The sequence below is a fragment of the Lolium perenne genome, chromosome 2 (genome assembly GCF_019359855.2).
Source record: "Lolium perenne isolate Kyuss_39 chromosome 2, Kyuss_2.0, whole genome shotgun sequence".
NCBI classification, from domain to species: Eukaryota; Viridiplantae; Streptophyta; class Magnoliopsida; order Poales; family Poaceae; genus Lolium; species Lolium perenne.
Genome location: NC_067245.2, coordinates 199,535,956 through 199,555,770, shown reverse-complemented (window position 1 = coordinate 199,555,770; position 19,815 = coordinate 199,535,956). Strand labels below are relative to the sequence as shown.

At 41.2% G+C, this 19,815-nt stretch overlaps 1 protein-coding gene and 1 long non-coding RNA gene across 2 annotated transcripts; both read left to right on the top strand.

The window, feature by feature from the left end:
• The first annotated feature begins 680 nt into the window (after positions 1–680).
• LOC127334361 (uncharacterized) lies at positions 681–1,644 on the top strand. The gene has a single exon (XM_051360806.2). The coding sequence runs from the start codon at positions 881–883 to the stop codon at positions 1,430–1,432; it is 552 nt and encodes a 183-aa protein (XP_051216766.1). The 5' UTR covers positions 681–880; the 3' UTR covers positions 1,433–1,644.
• Positions 1,645–11,419: 9,775 nt separating this feature from the next.
• Positions 11,420–14,625, top strand: LOC127334360 (uncharacterized). The gene is made up of 2 exons (XR_007872143.2): positions 11,420–12,275; positions 12,377–14,625. It is a non-coding gene; the product is annotated as an uncharacterized lncRNA (long non-coding RNA).
• Positions 14,626–19,815: the final 5,190 nt, after the last annotated feature.

Below are 19,815 nucleotides of genomic sequence, written 5' to 3'. Positions count from 1 at the left end.
GCGGACAAAGCCAGGCCTACCATAAAGCCCTCACAGGCCCAGGCTCAAACGCCCGGCCGTATGAAAAAAACTTCTCCTCCGAAAACATGTGCATGCACGTCTGGAATAATTGCGGCGTTTGCCAACCCGTAAAGCGCGAGGCACGCAGCATGTGGAACAAAAGCAGCCATGAAAGAACGTCCTGAGCTCCCCTATGCCCCATCGCAGATTTGGCCGGCGCGGACGATTGATCCCTTGAGCTGAGTCAGTGAGCCCACGGTGGATACTACTCCGTCCGTTTCATAATTCTTGTTTCATAATTTTTTGTTGTGGGTTTAGTTTTAGATTTGAACTAAAATGACGATAAGAGATATGAAACCCCCTAAAAAACAAAAGATAAGAGATATGAAACGGAGGAAACTAAAACCACGACAGGATTCATGAAACGGCCTGAGGGATTACTGGACTGTACTGGTAGTGTAGGAGAGCGAGAGAATGCTAGCAACGGATGCAACTTTGGTGGGAGGACACAGCTGCATCCAGGATATATTAGATGAGGTGAAGCTAAGCAATTCCTTCTGGTCCACACAAAACCAGCTGCTGAGCTCCAGGCAGGCTGAAACCAAGGAGGCGTCCTCGTGGCACGGACAAACATATGTCCCCCCATGCGGCAGAGTACAAAGGCACACTACCTAGTGTTGCAGACGATACCAGGGGCGTTCTGGTAAAACCTCAAGCTACCTAGATGCTCGATCGGAGGAGGATGATGTAAACAGACATCCATATATAGTATACTACACGCAGCACCTAACTAAGCTACGCTAAGCCAAAGCACGCGAGCAAACAAGATAGGGAGGGAGAGACGACATACACCTCGATCTCTACTTGGTCTCGATCTTCCATGGACGAGCAAGGGACGGAGAGGGGGCTCCAGCTGCTGCTCCCCGCAGCGGCTGCTCGAGTCCTCGGCGACGTGCCCGCCAGCGCCGCTGGCGGAGACCACCACCAGCAGCTCGACCTGGACCTGTCCATGAGCATTGGGCCGAGGCAGCAGCAGCTGCAGATGCCACGGCCGGCGCCGCCGACGCCACCGGCGAACGAGACCAGGAGAGCCTCCACGGCCACGGTGGCGGCCAGCGCCGCGAGGCAGCTCCAGCAGCAGCAGCAGGTGGCGGTGGACGTGCGCGCCGTGAAGCAGCAGACGGCGGAGCAGGCGCGGATGGCGTCGGCGGAGCGCGCCTACGCGGAGCGCGTCCGCGAGCTTGCCAAGCGGGAGCTGGAGCTAGCCGAGAGGGAGTTCGCGCGCGCCAGGATGATCTGGGAGCGAGCGCGGGAGGAGGTGGAGCGGGTGGAGCGGATGAAGCAGATCGCCGCCAGGCGGCTGGGATCAGCCGCGTCGGTCGCCGCGCTCGAGATCACCTGCCATGCCTGCATGCAGCGCTTCCACCCTTAATTAGGTCGGCGGACTACAACGACATGGCCGGCAATCTATGCCCGCAGGTCGCCACTGCTAGCTGTAACTCTCCCTCCCTCTCTTTTTCTTGTCCCTCCTTTCATAGTTTCATGTGAGTGCCAAGCCAACAGACTGCCATTGTCACGTTCACTTTGAGACGATAAGCATCTGGTTGATGCATGCATCAAGGAAACTCTTGTTTCTCTCTTCAATCTTTCTGAGTGTGCATGCTTAATTTTTTATTATATATGGATGAGGGCGCATGCTTAATTTGCAGCCTGCCTTACAGAAACAAGGGCATAAACAACTGATCTGTTCAGAAACAACACAAAATTTTATGCAACAGGTTAACAACACAAGCGTATGTTTATAGACAAATGCTCTTCTTAGAACTTATTTAATCTCTTTGCTACGTACGAATCCCCAGTACTGGCTCCAGTACGTCTGACAAAATTAATATCGGTCCATGGAGTTTTGATGATTTCAGCTTCTCTAGCTATAGTGGACTAGTTGTACGTCCAAGACGAACGAGGAAGATCGGGCAAAATGCCAGATTTCATCCTATTCATCATGCATGCTAAGTTTCTCCTCGATCTCAGCCACCTTAAATTGTTCACCGCATATATGGCTACTCATAAGGGCTCAACAGCTGCGAGAAGAACAGAATGATGTCATACACTGCAGTTATGCCTGTTTAGGTCAGCAAAACGCAAGCTGATCGACAGACTGGGCTTCGACATGAATGTATACATGCCTGTACATGTGTATATATACAGATTTGCAGTGGAGCAGGCGACCAGGTAACCCTGCCTACCTGCACAATGCACAGTGCCAGGTAAAGGATGGGAGTTGCAGGGATTGTACCCTGCCTGCACAGGCGACGACGTTCAGTCATCGTCATCGATCCAAGAAATACGGTGACCACGACGGATGAGAGCCCATGATCCCTGAGAGAAATAAAAGTGCCGTAAATTTCTGAATGGAATGCAGACGAGTGTGCAGGCAGTGGTACCAAATGATTGGGCCGAACGAATCGTATTCTCGTTGGAATCAGGAACATGCGCCTTTTATCTTTGATCATCTTACCTTTTGCATTTTTTCAGCGTTATGCTCCCTCCTCGCCTTGGTATATGGAATGGATTACCTTGCAGCCTGTGATGCAATACAACCGTTCAGATGATCCATGCATGAGTGAAGCCAGTGACAATCTTGGCTCGCAGGACAACTGAACAAATCCATGCAGAAATGCAAGATTTTGTCAATGTCCACTTGGAATCAGCAAGTATTGCACAGCCATGTTTAAAGAAAAATATACCTCAAGTGCAATCTGTCAATGTCCACTTGGCATTTCTCCTACATGTAGAGTTAATTTACTCTTGAGAGCAGAAATCCAAGGAGATATTGAACTAGCTAGCTTGCTAGGTACGTACTTGAATCTCTCAGTTGTCATCCCTAGGCCATTCACGATGAATCCATCTTCCTCCTGGAGCAACAAACTCAAAGGTATTGCCATTGCCACAAAAGGAGTCCCAGACAAAAGTCTCCGGTGCTCACTGCATACATAAGCTCCCTACAAAGCCAGGCATACAAACTTTGTTCAGAAGGTACTGCAGCGTAACGTCAAAAAAACATCATGATGCTACTGTAAAATCATATCCATGTTATATCTCTCTTTCACCTTTTCCACCCCGGTCATCTTTTCTTTACAAAGATTGTTGAATCATGACCCCATGGCATGACAACATTATTGCTCTTATCATTGATGCAATGCAAGTTCCTCCACCAAGCTAGCTACATTGAGGAACCAGACAACCTATACACTCCTTAGTGAGCTTGCCCTTCTTAGAGTTTTTCTTATTTTGTAGACTTGCACTTTTTATAGGAAAAATGTGTCATGTAAAACCCGTTAAACTATCATGCTCGGTCTGACTATAACCTGAAATATGAATTCACTTTCTTAAATCCTATTTTTTGAACATTTAAGATTGAACCCTAGGACGATTTTGAATAGTTATTTATATTTTGAGAATTTTGAAATATGACAAATCACTTCTATAGATATCATAGTTTGAAATGGTAACATGCAAGAATTTTAGTAAATAAAATATGATGATCTTTGCACGGTGCAAAAAAGGCAAGAGAAATTAAAGTGATTATACTTGCTTGTTCTTAATTTACTAAATTCTCCAAACCTTTTGAATTGTTTTTGATGTTTTGGAAACCTGGAAAGATAAAATTAGCCTCCCCACAAACCTCAATCCAGTCATATAGCGTTGTTTTGGACCTTCAAGTTTTAAATTTTGACTCTATAAAAGTTATAATATTTGTCAAAAGGAGGGGAGGAACCTGCATAAGGTCATCAAAAAAAAAATGAAAACTGAATTATGCCCCATAACATAGTCTATATGTCTTTACTCTATTTTGCGCATGCCACAAATAGTCATATCTTTAGACAAACTTTTGTAGGTTATAATCTCATATAATGCTACCTGTATTTTTAAACATTTTTCAAGTATTGAAATGCAGAAGCATCTTCCAAAAACAGAATAGGCTAGAGATCAAAGGGTTTTTGGAAAATTCAATGTATATATGGAAGGTTCCATAGCCTAGAGATTTAGTCAAAGCGGCATCAATTCCAGATCTAGGTACTTCGGAATTTGTTTTTGCAAGTTATCAAGGAATATATACTGTACAGTTTTGAAAATGCAGTAAAATGGTGAAAATAAATAGGAGAAAGGCAAAGTGAAAATTTGAGCTTAAAGTTGATTTTGTGTTTGATTTTTTTTTCAACGAGAGAGCGTTTTGAGGAAATTAAGGACTGCAAAATCTTGTACTTATAAATGGATTAGTTCACAGAAAATTAATTGATTTTTTTAAAACAAGCAAGAAATAAACCAAATAAAATATTTTCTTGCTTAAGAGTATATTCAAGTGAGTTTCTATCTTGCAAAATTTTCCATCGATTACTGCATTAACTAGCCATGTACACAAGACAGAAAAAACTGTAGCAGATGACATAGTCTTGTAGGTACTCCCTCCGTTCTATAAAATAAGCCGTTTTAGCAAACTATTTTACTTTGCCAAAATGACTTATATGAAGAGTAATATATGGAAAATTTCCATTTTGATTTTTTGCTTGAACCAAAAAAGTTTCAAGTAGTCCTCACCACAAATATAACGCCATCATTTAGTCAATGCTGGCATCTAAATCTCGCAGCAGTTTGAGTGTGATCGCTATCAGCCGACTCCTGAAATAATGCGTTAATCTGTTACCCGCTTCAAAACAGAGAAATGGAAAGCCAAGATGTAAGACGAAACAGTGAGATTCTCCTTGTCAGGCTGATCCACATAAATCCAGGATCAGTGATCATGAACAAGAAGGTATAAATATTCAAGGGAAACATGACAACACATGTGATCCAAAACTAGGAATTCTCCATACAGAAGCTAACAGATGATCACTCACTACCATGCAGCAGCGATCCCCGAAAAGACAAGGGAAAGAGACAAGGAAGAAGCTGAGAGAGACTGAACTCAGATTGACATGAACAGATACATCCGCCCATGATGCATCATGCATGCATAGTGAAGAACAGAATCCGGCCCGCAGCTCTCGCCACACCCTCGATAAATATATCTCAAGTATGGATAATAGATCCATACGCTCTGGGAACGAAGAAAGGTTGACTCATCATTTGTGTTTCTATCCAATACCAATGGAGGTTTCTGAAAGTACGCTCTTCTAGAGCGGCGAGGCGATGTACGCTGTGACACGGAAAGACGATCAACATACTGTATCAGTTGTCGCCAAACCTGTGATCGATCGACAGAGAGATGGTTAGGATCATCCCTGCCCCAAACAGACGGGAGGAAAAGATTGCAATGTACGCTGCTCATGAGAGCGACACGGCGTGTAATTAGTGTGGCGAGGTGCGGGATTCGTTTGGTCATGAAGAGACAGAGCCCTGGACCCCCGCCCTCGGTGACCACCCACAGGCCCGCCATGCATGTGCAAGGTGAGCTTTGCACCGAACAATAAGCCAGCCCAGGGGGCCCATGTAAGCATGTGCGATGTAGTGTAGCAACTAGAAAAGAACTTGAGAGATTAGCTATTAGCTAAAGCTAAGCCACACCCCTTAAGAAAAAAGCTAGACTAACCCATATGGAGACAAGCAAACTCATGAGCTAACCCGATGGAGATGGATGTGAGGACTGAACCAGGAGCCTCGTTTGGTTAATCGGGAACGGAATGAAGAGAATCTCATGTCGAGCGAGTCCCATGAATGCACAAGCTTTGAGGTGATGGATCATCAACCACTGCGGGTGGCAAAGATGGCGACACGAAGGACGTGATGAGCACTGTAAAGTCATGGTCCTTGAAGCCAGCATGGCACGGGAAATGACAATGGGCTTTTGTGTGTTGGGCAAGCTGCGGGCCGCAGCATTGCGATAGCGGAAGCCCACGGAGATAAGCTCGCGTGACCGGTCGTCTGCTAATTCATGGTTGAGGAAAATCGAAGGAAATTTATAAGTACCGAGCATTCAGACTTCAAAACATGGAGTGGACAAGTTGCTAGACGTTGGACTTTGGAAGCAATGGTGAGTGGCAACTTGCAGGATCTCATGTCGCCACGTGACAACTCCTGACTAATCCCCTCCGCAAAACACCACGCACCGGACATATCTTCCTGTCGCATCACTCCATGTCCGTTGGATTGGCTTTATCTCACACGTGCAACCGCCCAAAAACAAACAATAGGCGGTTAGTTTGCACAATGAGTTCCAAATTATCGGTTTAGGTAAATTACGCCAGATCTAACTCTAATTACTTAGAATTTGCAGTTAGTCACTCTCGATTCGCGTCCTTGCTTTTAGGAAAATAACTCTAGATTAAGAAGAGTATCTTGTCTAGTGGAATAGGTTTCCATGCATTTAATATGTTTTCTACTAGTGAAAAAAGAGAAAAATTTGGTAACTAAATTAATTTTCTCCGGTACCTTTCCTAAAATATGTTTGTCCTCCACACCCATATCTCTCTATTGTTCTATGCGCTCTATGATCCTACATATATGATAAATTTAATAATCATGGTTATCACATAAAAAATTCACATTCGCTTGAAATACGTCATTATAAACTTCAAATTTCAATTCAATGTCAAACACATATCATAGTGCATCACACAATACAAAGTTTACAAAAAGAACTACATGAAAAAAAAATCAAGCACTTTCTCATGCAACTTCCACAACTCCTCAGCCTAGTCATCCGGGAGTTGTTCATACCCGGGTCTTTGATCTACTGGTGCATCTCAGAATAATTTTGATCCGGTCTTCATGAACCTTTAAAAAAAAATTATTCGTCCCATACCCTCATAAGCATAGGCTACATCTTATCCATGATCATTCTCTATTACTATGTTGTGGATAATTATGCATATTGTCATGAACCTAGATAGAGTTTGTTGATTCTAGAACCAAGTCGATCCTCGCACAATGGAAAAGCCAAACTCCATAGGAGATGCCCCTCCACTGCTAACTTGGAAAAGATTGATGAGTTGTGCAACATATGGATATCATTGCAAGCCCCAGGCATCCCAAAGTAAGCATACACAATCCATTGTTCCTGATTGTGCTTTCCACAATCGGCAAGTGATCATCCAATAAAAGAAGCATCCACCATGAAGTACGGATCATGGGACTTGATAGTAGTTGCAATGCACTTGAATAAGCCAGGGACTAACCTGGTTCTTGAAGTAGCGGGGTGGATGCACTGTGTTAGGATTAGAATAATCCACCATGAGTTTGAGGTTGATTGTCGACAACCCACTGAGCCACAATGTTTCTTGTTCTTTGACTTTGGATCAAGCAACAAGAACACTTCAATCTCCTCGTTTTTATCTAGCTTCTCATGCGACAATGAATAAACCAAAGATCTTACAAACCAAACTTTATTGGAAGTAACCTAACTTACTAGGAATATATCCTAATTGAGAAGTATGGTTAATTTCCTAGTTAGATATTAGCATCTATATGCATTGTGTCGTTTAATACAAGTTGTTATGTCCCAAGGAGACCAAGAAACCGACCATGGGTTGAATCCATCAAGTATGACGAGAGTTATAGTCGGTCCGTCATAAACTTTTGAATTCCTGAAAGTGTATCTGGACTCACCGGTAATCGTGGGCCACCAGTCGCATTCGAGCTCGTAATTTGATGCCTTTTATGTCTATAACGAAACCCATAAAATTTTCAACAACTTTGTAGTTTTGACTTTTTTTATTTGACATCATCTTGGAGGCGTATCGGGGTGATCTTTAAAAATTGTTCTGCATATTAAAAAAACTTCGAATTTCACCATAATAAGAGATTTTCTTCCATATTTATGCAATTTATACACAAAATATAATAAAAAAAATTGGAATTTTTAAAATATTATTAGCTTAGTCCAAATAAATATAATATTTTTTAAAATATTTAAAAATTAACACAATTAATTACAAAGAACATATATGCATTTTACATGCATCAACATCCCTAATCTTAACCTATGCTCGTCCGAGAGCATAAAGGTGATAAAGGGAACATGTGATTCGGAGTTTATTGTCAACATATGCAAAGTTCAATATGATTATTGCTACTGGAAATATAATAAATATTGGCAAGTAAATACGAGCAAGCAACCATCTCATAAAGTAAAAGATCAAATAAATTTTAAGTATGTAAAACAATATATAAATGTTGCATTATACAAAATGACAAAAGTATTATGGAAAATGAAGCAAACTATTGTGCAAGTGAAAGTGAATTGTGTATATATTTAGTCTTAGAATCTAGATCTTTCTTTAGACTTTTCTCTAGATTCGGAAGGAATTAGAAAGTAAGTATAGGGATTCAATATGAGTAAAGCAACTATATTCCAAATATTTATACTTGAGGCATGATTAAGATCATACTTCATCATAGTGTTGAGTTCTATTACCCCTATCATAAGCATCTTTATTATTGCAACAAGGTTAAAGAACTCAGTCATAACTATAGTATTTTGTAGACAGATTTGTTGATATGTTTCATGTCCCTATAATATGACTAATGGATCCACATGCATCTTGGTTGTGTCTTTATTGCACTTGGTACTATACATGATATCATTGATAAAATTCGAATGCCTCATGCTCATTCGTACAATGAGCCACCCAATGTGATTCTTGCATGGGCAACTATCCATACTCCAATGACATGAGACAATCAACTTTTCAATCTCACTTGCAAGATTTGAGGTTTTAAAGACCTTAGCTGAAAACTTTCACCACTTAAGCATGGTTTCGGTTGGCCAAGTTATGTTAAGGATATCATATATACCTTCATAACTACAACTATACATTCTTCGTCTACACCATCCTAAAAATTAGTAATAGTAACCTCACAAATAACATGACAATCAATAATTTTGAGTTGAAAAACCCATGTGGCAACATGGCTTGTATTAACAACCAACAAATATGTCAACAAGGAAATATAAATAATCCTTCTTAATATGTCAAATTTTATCATTTTTAGTTGTGCCTATCAAGTTCGCGGTCACCCCAAAACTATTTCTCTATGCCAAGCATAAACAAAAGCATACAAGATTTGGAATATTAATAAAGTACCACACGAGGATGTACTTGGAATAGCATATGAAGTAGATATGGTGTATACTATTTGATGTTAATTGGCTCAAGGTTTTATGGATAAACAAGCTTTTCCTGAATTTTTGTAAGAAGGGCTAAGTTGACCGCTAGAAAGTGCGCAATCGTGTCCATAGTTCACATTATTTCATATGAAGCAAGATAAAGTATACTTAAACATACAAGAGGTAATTAAAAGGTCCATAGCACACATGATTTCATATGAAGCAAGATAAAGTATACTTAAACATACAATAGGTAATTAAAAGTTAGTGATACATGTTACACTTGCAAACTATCATACACTCAACAATAAAGCATTACACAAAAAGTGGAAGTAACCATACTTTGTACCTCGTAGAGATTCATCCATTTTTCTTTATCGCATGCAACTTTTTGGCATTTTATTTTCATAGGACATGTACACAATTTATACACATTGCTACTGAAATTTATTGATGATATCCTTTAAACATAAATAGGAGTGCAACTTAACGTAAAACGTAAGATACAAACATTCCAAGTTTATGCGAAAATAGTATGTTGCTTGAAAAATAATGTTTGAAGGTCTACAAACCGAGAGTTGTATAGATCTAGTGGGATGCCTTGGGAATCACCAAGATTATGTTATTCACCATACTTGGATGACTCCTTGTTTATTGTTCCTTCATTTTCTGTGAAAACCTTCAACGCAAAATTTTCTCCCATCTCTTTTCTAAAGGGTGATATTAATGGTATAAAGATAATTCCTTTGCTATGAGAGAAAGACCCAAATAAAACTTGGTTTCAAATGTCCAGAAATTGTCTCAAGCTTATAATCATTAAAAAGTCAAAATACCCCAAAAAAATCAAGTAGAAACTCAAATAGCCACTTTTCCAACAATAGATAGAACCGGTCCATAAAAACAGTAACTCGAAACCATAGTTTGTTCGATCGTTTAAAATTGATGATATTTTTTTCCTAATTTTTGTTTGTACAGAGGATGAAAAATTATAACTACAGTAGAAACTTCACCCCAATCGGAGTTACGAGTAAAAACTAACAATCTTTTCGCTAATAGTAATATGCATGAATCTGCAACTCATCAAATGCATTATCAACTTCATTATCCAAAATGGGTAAAATTTGGTAATTTATTTAAAAATTCTAGTAATAAAAAATAAAAAAACTTCTAACAAAACAACACTGGAAATAAATTCATGGTTTCCATAAATATGCACAATAATATGGTGGTAAACTAGAACTTGAGTTTAGAATAAGAAAAAGCATGAGATCACTTGTGAGGAGAGGGGATGCGGGGGTATCCCCAATATTGTGGTTTTGATAGTTCTTGTCTTATAATCCTTTCCTATCATTTCATGTTTCACCTCAAACAACGAAATACTTTCATCTCCATGATACGTTTAGTGTCAACAAAATGGCTAGCTCCCAAAACAAATGATATAATAGTTTCAACCAATCAGCAAAATCCAAAATTATTAGAAAACTGTTTTATTCAAATCAAGAACATTAATAAAGAAACAACCTTTTTATTTTGTTTTGTTATGGGATTATTTAATGATATAGACTTTGCAATGGTTCCATTGCAATGAACAACACACGCTAAAGGTCGACCCCAACTTCTCCATTGCTCATCCTTATTATTTACTCTCACCATTTTTTACTTTATTGAAACTCCTACCTTTATTGGTTGTATAACAATACGTAGACTTGGTTACAAGATCCCAGGATCCCATGTGTGATCACACTAATCAAAATATTTAACATATTGAAGCATAAAAGAACACACAATAAAGAATAAATCAAGTAACAGCGAAGTCTAACGTTATTTTTATTCATTGGAATTTTATATATGAATTAATCACAACAATTAGGAGTAGACAAATGCATATTTTCAGAATGTACTTTCCATTTATAATTATTAGGAACATAAAGAGGGAACTTATCACCTCCTCTTTTATAGTAATTGCAAGCATTAGAAGAAAATTCACAACATAACTACTATACTATTTGGGAACAAACATCTTTTTTCTCAGAATTTTGGGGTATGCTGAGAATTAATGTGGAGCTGACACGTTTGCACTTTATATTTTAGATTTCTGCTGGGTTTGAAATGTGTGCACTTTCGGTGCTTCCTACAAATTTTAAGAGGCGCTTGGATTCTGTGTGGTACCCCTTCATGTGCGTTTGAATCTTTTTCTGTGTGCGTGTAGCAGCGTAGGGCTGGACCCGCAAGTTACAGTGTGGTCAAAGCGGCGCCCACCGGCTACCGCTTAACTGCATCTGGTTTATTCTCTTGCCCCGGCCCCATCTCTCCTACGCCATGTCTCTTTCTTTCTATAGATGCGTCCAGATCAAGCGTCTGGCGGCGGCTCGGTCCGCAGGCGGCCGGCGGCGGCCCGTGGAGGCAGGGGATAGAGGGCCGGGCAGCGGCTTCGACGGGAGACCCTCCACCACACCATCTCTCCGATCTTTTCTCTCTCTTTTTCTCCCCATGGCCGCCAGCCACATCGCGGTGGGGGATCAGTGGAGGAACCGCCTTGGCGCCTTCACGATGACGGCGTGGTCTTCCACGGGAGGTGAAGGCTACACTCGCTCCCTCCACGGGTCTTGGCGGTGAGGGCGCCGTGCGGCCGTCGATTTCGAGGATGGCGCTACAAGAGCCACCTCGAGGTCGCCGCCTCATGGGTCCTCGAGGCCGTGGGCGCCCCGTAGTAGTTAGGGATACAACCCCTGCCTCTAGAGGTCGGGGGCGGCGAGGACGCCGTGCGTCCGTCTCCTGTGGCCACTCCTCCGCATTCGCGCGGCCCGGCGGCGCACGCAGCCTGGACCATGTTTCGGGTCCGTTCGTTCATGCTCATGAACTTATGGCTCTCCTTTTTTTTTCTTTTTCCAATAAGACGCTCCGCTCTGGCTCCGATAGTTTTGATAATCCCAGGTTGCTAAGATGTGTTTCTTCTTTGTGTGCCCTCTGATTTCCTGCGCTTCCTGCTTTTTTTCTTTTTTTTCAGAATTGGCCGATCAAGTCCCGTGGTAGTTTTAATGAAATTGACATCCTTTTGTGCAGGCTTCTTGTGTGCATCTGCGCTCTTGTGCTAAAAAATATGGGGCTATGCAGTTAGCGGCGGCAATGCAGATCATTTGGTGAAGAACGTCTCCATAGGTAGTTTCAGGTACAACCTTTTGCTGAATGGCCTGTGGTTTTGATTTTCTCTGCGGATGTATTACTGTTTGTAATTTTCTAATTTAGCTTTACATATGGATTTCACTGCAGTTCTGCAAATGTGAACCATAGTGTTGTCCACCGCAGGCCTTGCGTCCGGCATGACCAGCTGACGGGCCAGGTTGTTACCTTTCTCCGGTGTGTTCTTTCCTGCGGGATGGCCTGCAAGGTCCGCACCTGTGCGCTGAGGTTTGCACTCAGACTACAGCGGCTACTTCGTGGGGTTGTCCTTCATTCTGTTCGGTTGTGTTGTTAGTATTTCATATTGCCGAGGTTGTGCGTCTTTCTTCAGTTTATGGTCGCGGCGTCGATGTGTCATCCTTGTGAGGAGATAAGGCATGCTAACTGGCCTATTGCTTATTTTGTAGGTTTGCTGCACTAATTTGTCTGTTCTTATATGTGGTCTTTTTGGGTTTTAGCTCATGTTCCTCAAGGTCAACAGCAACAGATTCGTCTATTTTGGTGATCACATCTAACTGGTTTGGATCATGCTGTTCTACATTATTGGGGATGGTCTTCCTCTAACGTGTTTAAACCGGAGGCATGACAGTGTGGTGCTCTAATTATTTTATTTGCTGTAGGCATTATTTTCTCATATGTTTCATTAAGAGGTAACCAACTTTCTTCTAGAGTACTTTCTGTCTCATGATGTCACATTATGACATATTGTTTAGAACTTCTAAGATTTCAGGTAACCAACTTTCTTCTAGAGTACTTTCTTTCTCACGATGTCACATAATGGCATATTTTTTTAGAACTTCCGAGATTGCAGTATGAATACTATTGTTTTTGGTGTCCATCGCCTCTCATCTCATGGATTAATATAATGATTGGTAGATAACATGTCTTTAATTAGTTCTTCATGTAGTAATATTTGATATTTCTTTACCCAATAATAAATAAAGACATTGCCAACAGATACCTGTTACAAAAATGGTACTGTACATAGAATTATCCATATGCTATATATGTGTTTTTCTACAATTAGATAACAAGGTATTCAGTCCACACTGCACTGTACGAAAAGGAAAAACTCATCTACCATCAAGTAACTTTTAGCAGTTCGTTCACCAATTTTCAACTTTCTCCGCATATTATGTGCCCATATGAACCGGCTAGAAAAAAATGTAATGTTCTAATGACCATAATCTATTGTTAAGAACTAAAAAATCCAGGTTCACACTTTGCTCCATGCTTTTAATTAATTTGTATGTGGCTTATAACTTTTCAGAGATCTCTTTCGACTTCTACCAGCCTCTTTTCACGTATTATTGCTCTATACCCTCTCATGGCTTTAAGGTTTTTCTCCAAATTCACATGCAGTGTGATAAAACACCTGAAATTGCATCTGATCATGTACTATTTTGTTGAAATATATGTCAGGTAATCCTTGGACTGCTGATGCACTGCAGTACACATCTATTGCCTCTGGTACCTCATGCATCCACAGGCCAGCGGTGCCATTTGTTCTTACCTAATATGGAGCTCATTAGCCACACTATTACAATCTCTCTTCACTTTCTGAAAACTATAAAACTGAAAAGCTTTTCTACCCTCTTTAATAGAGCTGTAGATACTTCAGTGTCTAGAGAACTGTTTTGACTTGAGGAGTTCACAGCTTGGCACTTTTAATGATTACCGGTTTTTTAACTCAGGTAGCAACAAATTTGATGGCATCAATGCCACCATGATCATGAGCCACCAGGGCATTGCCCGCCTCCCCTGTCTACTCAATAAACGGGGCATCAACATTGATTTTTGTGCTGCCAGTAATCGGACGAGGTCAACTGTTAGCAGATTAGGAAATAGTGGCTGAGTTCATAGGAGCCTGATCTAAAAGAGCAGCGCTAAACAGAGGCCGACTTTTCTCTATTCACTTGAAATAGATTTGACACTTGCTTTTGAATATATCCATACGCCACACGTCACCACATGCCCACTATCTTGCAACAGAAATACCTTTTGTTCTTCAGCTAATGTCTACAAGAAAGGCACGGTGTGCCGCCGCGCCAGTCCCTAAGTTAAGGAGGATAAGCAGGAAGAAGAAGCAGAAGCTGGGGTCTCTACTCTAATCCATTCGATTCCTTTTGGCTTTACCACATTGATTCTCTCGCAACTGATAGTTCTTTGCTGATTTACCTGTGCATATCTCAAACAACTGAGTCAGAACCCACATGTATGGAACTTGTGTGTGTGTGTGATGCTGATTGTATTCATTTGACTGTAAAGTTCAGGTTTCTATTCTTAGCTCAATATACAAATTGATGCTGAAGCCTTTATAGGTAACATGAATTTTTCCAGTTTTAGCTAATGCAGTAAACAACTCTTATGGATAGAGCGGGGTTTGATACTTAAATGTTGCATCTTATGTTGAGAAGGCGCTGAGCCGCTGATGCTATTTAGAAAGTGTCATACTTATGGTATAATTTTACATTGAACTAGGAGAAGTTTTCATATGATATCTAACATGGGTGCAACAAAGAAAATCTTCAATGTAGTATTGATGCACCCTATATATTGTTATATTTTATCATCTCTCTTCTAATATGGGACCAGCAATAATGGTAGCTGCAGTTCACAAATCATTAACTTCAGGTCTCCCCTAAAAAAATCATTAACTTCGGGTCTGCCTACTTCCAATATGCTCAATAGTGTCTTCTCGAAGTTTACTTTTGAATTAAGAAATGCGAACCATTGATCATGGATTTATTAAGGGTATCTCCATGATTGGTATCCACTTAGAAATTACACAAGATAAATATGTATGATTAGTCCATTGGATATTCTCCGACGATTTAATCATTAGTCCATTGGATATTCTCAGAGGATTTAATCAATTTCAGCTATGGATGCTGACTCAATTTTCAAACCAAGGTAAATAAATTCCCTCCCTTAGATATTTTCTACTCAACCTTTCACTTCAGAAATTAGTATATGCACAAGCATGAACCTCTGGTTGCTTAATTTATTTTGTACAAATAGTTGGTTTTCATTTGTTGCCCTGTTTTTACTGTGAATAAGGGATTCGATGAGAGATTATCATTGTCTTGCTCCTCTGAATTGAGTTCACAAAGAAATGATAGTGTTCTGGACTTGTAGTCAGTATTTGAAACAAAGTTATTCTTATTTCAGAGTAATGAATGTCTTTACCATTGTTAAATGCAACAATTGCTATGATAAGTACAAATAAGTATGTGATAAGTTCATTTAATTTTTCTGGCTCTCTGTTTGCTTAACCTTTCCATCTCTTTTTACTTTTGTGTCCTAAGATTGTTGCTCCAGACCAGAATCATGTCATTATTCTGTTCATTTGTTTGTGAGTTCTGATAATAATATTCTTTTTTTCTGCGATACATGTATCTTTATGGATGACGAATTTCCCCATAAATTGGTTCTATGTGAAGGCAATCATGAGCGGATGATCTCTTTGGTTCTTCCTGCAAGGCAATGATTCCTTTAGTTGCTCATGTGGTATCCTACTGTTTATTTCTTTAGTGATGACAGGTCAAGCAATCAATCCCGCTGTTGGGAAACTAAGTGAATTGTCGTTGTCGATGGGATATTATTGTTGGGTTCATTGTTATAATGAGAATGCTTTGGCATATAGTATTTTCATAAGTATTCTGCACAAGTACTGAAGAATGATTCAAACAAGATGGTGAAGTACAAGCCCAAAGTTCTCGACAAAGATAGGTCAGGTGACCTTACTGTCCCTTCTGAGGTAATCTGGCGACCTTCTCTACATTTGGAGGGTAATGGTTTATTTGTCTGCTTCTGTTCTTTAGCAGTTACCAATCCATAGTCACTTAGTTAATTTTGCAATCACCATCAGAAATAGCTTTCCTGTTCATTTTAAAGATCGTGGTTTGTCTTAGTAGCCATCTTAAGAGGGATTAGTTAAATTGTTGGTCACCGGTCTGAGCTATTTTGTTGTCTGCCTACTTCAAGCCTATCTTTTTTGTTTTCGTTTTCAAGAATACAGTTCAAACTTATCTTCAAATCATAAATTTTGCTACACTGATGTTGTTCTACAGGTGAAATACATTTATGTAGTGAAATTTTTGAAAGACTTCAAGGTTCTCTATGATTTTTTTTGATTGCACATCAGCGGTACTTTGAGACTTTCATATCTTTGATGTATCTTCTTCTAATTCTTGGTTGGTAACTGATTCATATACATAGACACTGGAAGTGGTAAACATGCATGAGAAAGAATTATAAAACATCCATGCTCTCTTCGACGCCGAACCAGGAATTTTGGTTCCATGTGACAACGGACCATACTCTGCTCCAACCATCGATTTCTTCAACAAATACAAGAACTCATCACTCTTTTCTCCAATGAAAAGAACAATAAGCTGAGCTCTGAGTGCTTAGAGACCAGGGAACAGTCGCACTACCTGTTTTACTATTCTACTTTACTATTTCCTTAAGCTTGATCAATAAAAATATGTTAGTATGTAGGTCAAGTAGAACCTCTTGCCTTCCATGTACCGGATATGTAAAAGCCTCCATGTACCGGATAATCAGATTTGTCAATCTCACAGTCTACTTATATATGTATTATTGTTGTTGTCTAATCACTGCTCTTATGTATAAATGCATCTTTTGAGCCCTATTGCTCATAACACTGCCATTAATCTTATAGATGGTCTATGTCATAACAATGGGCGGGCGCGGCGTGCCGCCGTGCCATACCTTGCTAGTAACAACTAGAAGAGTGCAACTTGGTAACTTTTGGAGCATAGAGAGGATCTCATTGAATCATCATGGCAATCCTTAGCATGTTTTCCTCTCTAAAAAGTAGTTGGAAGAATCAATATACAAATTGTGGTTGTAGCTAGAATGGTTAATAGTGCAAGATAATTTCAGCCCACATAAATATTTCTGAACATAAGCATACTTAATTCTCCTCTATGGTGTTAATGGCATGCAGAAGGGCAGTTCACCCAAACATAGTTCAGGAAGAGTCTCCGTTTATTTCTTTCCGCAGGGGCTTACATTGCTGTTCTACTGGCCTTGCAGAAGGATGAACATTGCAGAAGCCATAGCAAGGATGTCTGTTAGTACCATTTTGGAGGTTGTCTGTTACTGACATAGGCATCCCCAATGGGCCTGCCGAAGATGGTACCCGGGGTTTACTGAAGGCCCACGAAGGATAAGAAGAATCGGAAGCCCAAATTATTATTAAGGAAAGCTAGAGTTGTATTAGGAAGCAATACTTGTAATCTTGCGGGATGAGTTGGAAACCCTCCCGGACTCTGTAACTTGTGTATCACGAATCCCTCGGCTCCACCTCCTATATAAGGGGGAGTCGAGGGACAAAGAAAGCATCGATTGATTGTCTCACAAACCCTAGTTTTCATATCGTCGAGCACTTTTCGGCTGAAACCTTCGAGATCTACTTGCCCTCTACTTCCGACTAAAACCCTAGTCTACAACCCATAGGCATTGACAAGTTAATCCCTTGTCAATTGGCGCCGTCTGTGGGAATTAGAGGCGTCAAGGATCTGATCTTGATGGCACGTTCAAGATCGTCGACTTCGTCAACAGCAAGCAAAGCGATGGATCGAGGTAAACAGATCGAAACTGGTCTAGTCGATTTTGTTCCTCACCCGCCCTCCCGTGTGGATGCATATGCGTATCTGGAGGAGCCCATGGAGATGACGTTCGGGGAAGTTCCACTTCCGCGTCGAGAAAGAAGGAGCGTATCGTCTCGAAATTCCGATCCCGTCGGGATTATCAGTGGTCGATTCCGATTTTTTGAGCTCAACATCGTCAACCGAGTCAGGCGACGAGGAGACTTCATCGCCACGCTTCATCAGCACCAGGGCAAGCGAAAAGCTCACCAAGATCTTCAGTGACATGTCCTTCGAGTCATCTGCGGACTCAGATATAAGCGATGACTCGAGCAGCTTTGATAGCTTCAACTTCATCGACAGATCCACTACCGTTGGCAAGGTCTTCACCAATCTCTATGATGGTGTCACCAAACCCAGCAAAGTTCAGAATTCAAAATATCATCAGATTTATGCCATTTGGGAAACAAGTCGCGATCAGGAAGAGACATCAGAGGCTTTCGACGAATTGGGAAATTCATATGTCGATCCCTCTGACCTAAGGCGAGGTTTAGGCAATAAATATGTCGGGCCTACACCACGTGTTAGGGTTCAACTTCCACAAGCAGCATGGGATAGAGCCGCAAGAGCTATGGATGGTTCAGAACCAATGGCCACAACCGCTACGACGGAAGAATTGCAAGCATACCAATATAGGCTCGCTCGAGCTGGAAGGGAATTGGAAAAACAGACAGCTGCTCTGAATAGAAGAAGGGAGGCAGCTTCCGCATCAAGCAGGCGAAGGGCGGAGTTAAGTCGACATTCAGGAACTTCGGGAGATAGCCACAGAGAAGCTCGGAACAGAGCGAGATCTAGGCTGCAAAACATACCTGAGGCTGATAGGGAGAACTTGGTTCAAAACCTCGATATGTCCTTTATGTCGATAGACACGAGAGGGAACATTATCCCTAAGACACCAGAAGCTAGATACATGGCGACGCAAGCATTCATCCTCGCATCCAAGCCACCTCCCGGAGATCCAAGAGAAGCATTGTACAATATGGCTATGGCAGGAGTTGGGGCCATGGGAACAGCGTTTGTAACAATGCCTCCCGAAGGATCAGCAAGGAAAAATAGTCCACGACCTACTGCGGCAGCACCAGTTCCCGAGAGAACAAGTGGAGCAAGAGACACAGCAGCACAAGCAAGGGTGGACAGAGCACGACAAAATAGAAGGGAACATCGGCACTCCCCAGAGATAGATGACGAGGATATGTGTGGGCTGCCGTGCTTTACAAGGAGGGTCCGAAAAACTCGAGTTCCTTCGGGGTTTAAATTACCCGATAACTTCAAAAAATTTGACGGCTTGCAAGATCCAGAGGATTGGCTAGTTGATTATCTCGAGACAGTGAAGTTGATAGGAGGAACCAGAGCAACAGCCATGCAGAGCATCCAAGTACATCCGAGTGGAGCTGCGCGATCTTGGATAAAGAAGCTTCCTCCGGGTTCTATCGACAGCTGGGATAGCTTCAAGGATGTGTTCGTCAAGAATTTCCGATCCACCTGCAAAAAACCCGCATCGCTAGAGGAGTTGAGAGCGTGTCGACAAAAGCAGGATGAGTCAATGAGAAAGTACATCCAAAGGTGGAACATCATTAAAAACTCGGCATAGAACATATCTGACGAGAGAGCAATAGATGCGTTTGTAGCTGAAATTCGACGAGGAGATTTTGTCGAGGACTTGGGGAGAACCAACCCAAAGACAGTGTCAGCATTGATGGAGATAGCAAACAGATGGGCAGATGGAGAAGATGCTGTCCACAATAAACGACACAGGTCGCCAGAAGAGGACCGTGGTCGAAATTATCAAAATAGGTGACGATTTCCTCGACAGTACTCGAGCTATGATGCTCCTGGCCAAATATCGGCTGG

Bases quoted from the DNA above. Each gene is read 5' to 3' on its own strand.
- LOC127334361 (XM_051360806.2), top strand. From the start codon at position 881: ATGGACGAGCAAGGGACGGAGAGGGGGCTCCAGCTGCTGCTCCCCGCA.